A 1,850-nucleotide genomic window follows, 5' to 3' on the forward strand; every position below is an offset into this window, starting at 1 on the left:
AGTGACATGCCCAAGGCCACACAGCTTGAGAGGGATGGAGCCAGACTCAAATGCCATCTTTCTGACCCTACACTTTCTCCCAGGGGCTCTGGCCTACTTCCTCTCAGGCAAAGGCAGAAAGACATGCCCTGGAGCAGAGTCCCCCGCTCCCTGAGAGGTGGGAGAGATGGCGGCACTCACGTGGCTTCCTGTGTCTCCCCAGGGCTGCCGGAAGGGCGTGCAGGGACACCCAGCTCTCTCTCTGGTGGACTTGGAGACTCAGACAAGAAGGCTCCCATGGCTCCTTATCACATCCACAAATACCAGGAGAGCGACCACAAAACGGTCCTGGCCTTGTTCTCTGAGGGGATGGCCGAGCACGTCCCCACCACCTTCCGCCATGCCTTGAAGCTGCCCCGAACCCTCGTGCTCTTGCTTGGAGGGCCCCTTGCCCTATTCCTGGTCTCTGGCTCCTGGTTCCTGGCCCTCATTGCCAGCCTCACCCTCCTCGCTGCCCTGTGGTTTCTGGCCAAATACCCGTGGTACCAGTTGGTACACATGTCTTTGCAGACAGGCTTGTCTGACATCACCAAATCGTACTTCAGTGAGCGTGGCTCCTGCTTCTGGGTGGTTGAGGCCAAAGGGCAGGTGGTGGGCATGGTGGGAGCTCTGTGCATTAAGGAGCCCACCCTGGGGAAGGGGCAGTTGGAGCTGCTTCACCTCAGTGTGGCCTTGGAGCACCGTGGTCAGGGGATAGTGAGAGCCCTGGTCAGGACTGTCCTCCAGTTTGCAAGGGATCAGGGCTACAGTGAAGTCGTCCTCAGCACCAGCATCCTGCAGCCCTCTGCCCTGACTCTCTACCAGAGCATGGGCTTCCAGAAGACGCACCAGTACTTCTTCATGAGCTTCAGGCTAATGGCTGTCCCTTTCATTCGTTTCATCTACCAGGTCCCCTCTGCTCAGGTCTCTCAGGGACCGGGACAGGGAGGGGGCCTCTGATCTGTCTCCTGGTGGACTAGTCAGGGGAGGATCAGCTCTGCTGCAGGAACAGGCCAACCCTGAAATCTCACTGTGACAGCACAGGGGTCGCTTACTGCTCGTCCACGTCGGAACCCAGCATGGTTGGGGATGAGGTGCCTCTGCTCCATGCAGTCTTTTGGGGTCCAATGTTTCATTTATCTACTTCCATGAGAATGCTGCCTAAAGAATCCCCACAAAATACTAATAAACGTGTCTTTAGCTCCTGAGTCTGTGGGTCAGCACTTTGGCTGGGCTCGGCTGGCAGCTCTTTTGGTCTCAGATGGACTTGTTCACATGTCCTGGGTGGGCTGACGTGACAGGGTGACTGGGCTCTCTGGTTTCCAGCAGGCCAGCTCAGGCGTGGTTTAGAGGTAACGGTAGAGAAAGAGGACCAAAGTAGAAAAAGCCCGTGCTGTTTGTAGCTTCTGCAGGTGACACCTCTGCTGACATCCCAGACTCGTGAAGAGACCCACAGCTTTAGTGAGAGGAGCTCAAAGTCACGTGGCAGAGGGGTGTGGAGAAGAAGGATGCTGTCAATCCGCTATGGCCTCAAAGTCTCTGCTGCTGAAGGGGAAGAAGGCGGCTGGGGACAGACTGAGGGATGTTGACAGGGGCTGGACCGAGAAGAAGCGCAACCCACATGCCACTGGCCAGACCCCAGTCTCGGGGCCCCAACATGCCTGAAGGGAGGCCAGGAAGGTGCGTGTCCATGGAGAAGAAATGGGATTGGCAAGTTTCCCAGATCTGCCATACGTGGGACCCCATCTCGGTCCCCAAATGCTCAGAGACTCCAGATTGCCCCAGGTGCCTCAGGTCTGACCACAGGGCCCAGAAACCTCTGACACAGTGGC

At 57.4% G+C, this 1,850-nt stretch overlaps 1 protein-coding gene across 1 annotated transcript; it reads left to right on the forward strand.

Annotated features, from left to right (window-relative positions):
* The first annotated feature begins 276 nt into the window (after window positions 1-276).
* On the forward strand, window positions 277-978 carry LOC101402894 (N-acetyltransferase 8B-like). Its single transcript, XM_004435679.3, has one exon. It carries the CDS (start codon window positions 277-279, stop codon window positions 976-978), a length of 702 nt encoding a protein of 233 aa, XP_004435736.2.
* Window positions 979-1,850: the final 872 nt, after the last annotated feature.

The sequence above is a fragment of the Ceratotherium simum genome, chromosome 11 (genome assembly GCF_057802395.1).
Source record: "Ceratotherium simum simum isolate JZ-2026a chromosome 11, ASM5780239v1, whole genome shotgun sequence".
Classification (NCBI taxonomy): domain Eukaryota; kingdom Metazoa; phylum Chordata; class Mammalia; order Perissodactyla; family Rhinocerotidae; genus Ceratotherium; species Ceratotherium simum.

Excerpts from the sequence above, each read along its gene's own strand:
- LOC101402894 (XM_004435679.3), top strand. The coding sequence starts at position 277 with ATGGCTCCTTATCACATCCACAAATACCAGGAGAGCGACCACAAAACG.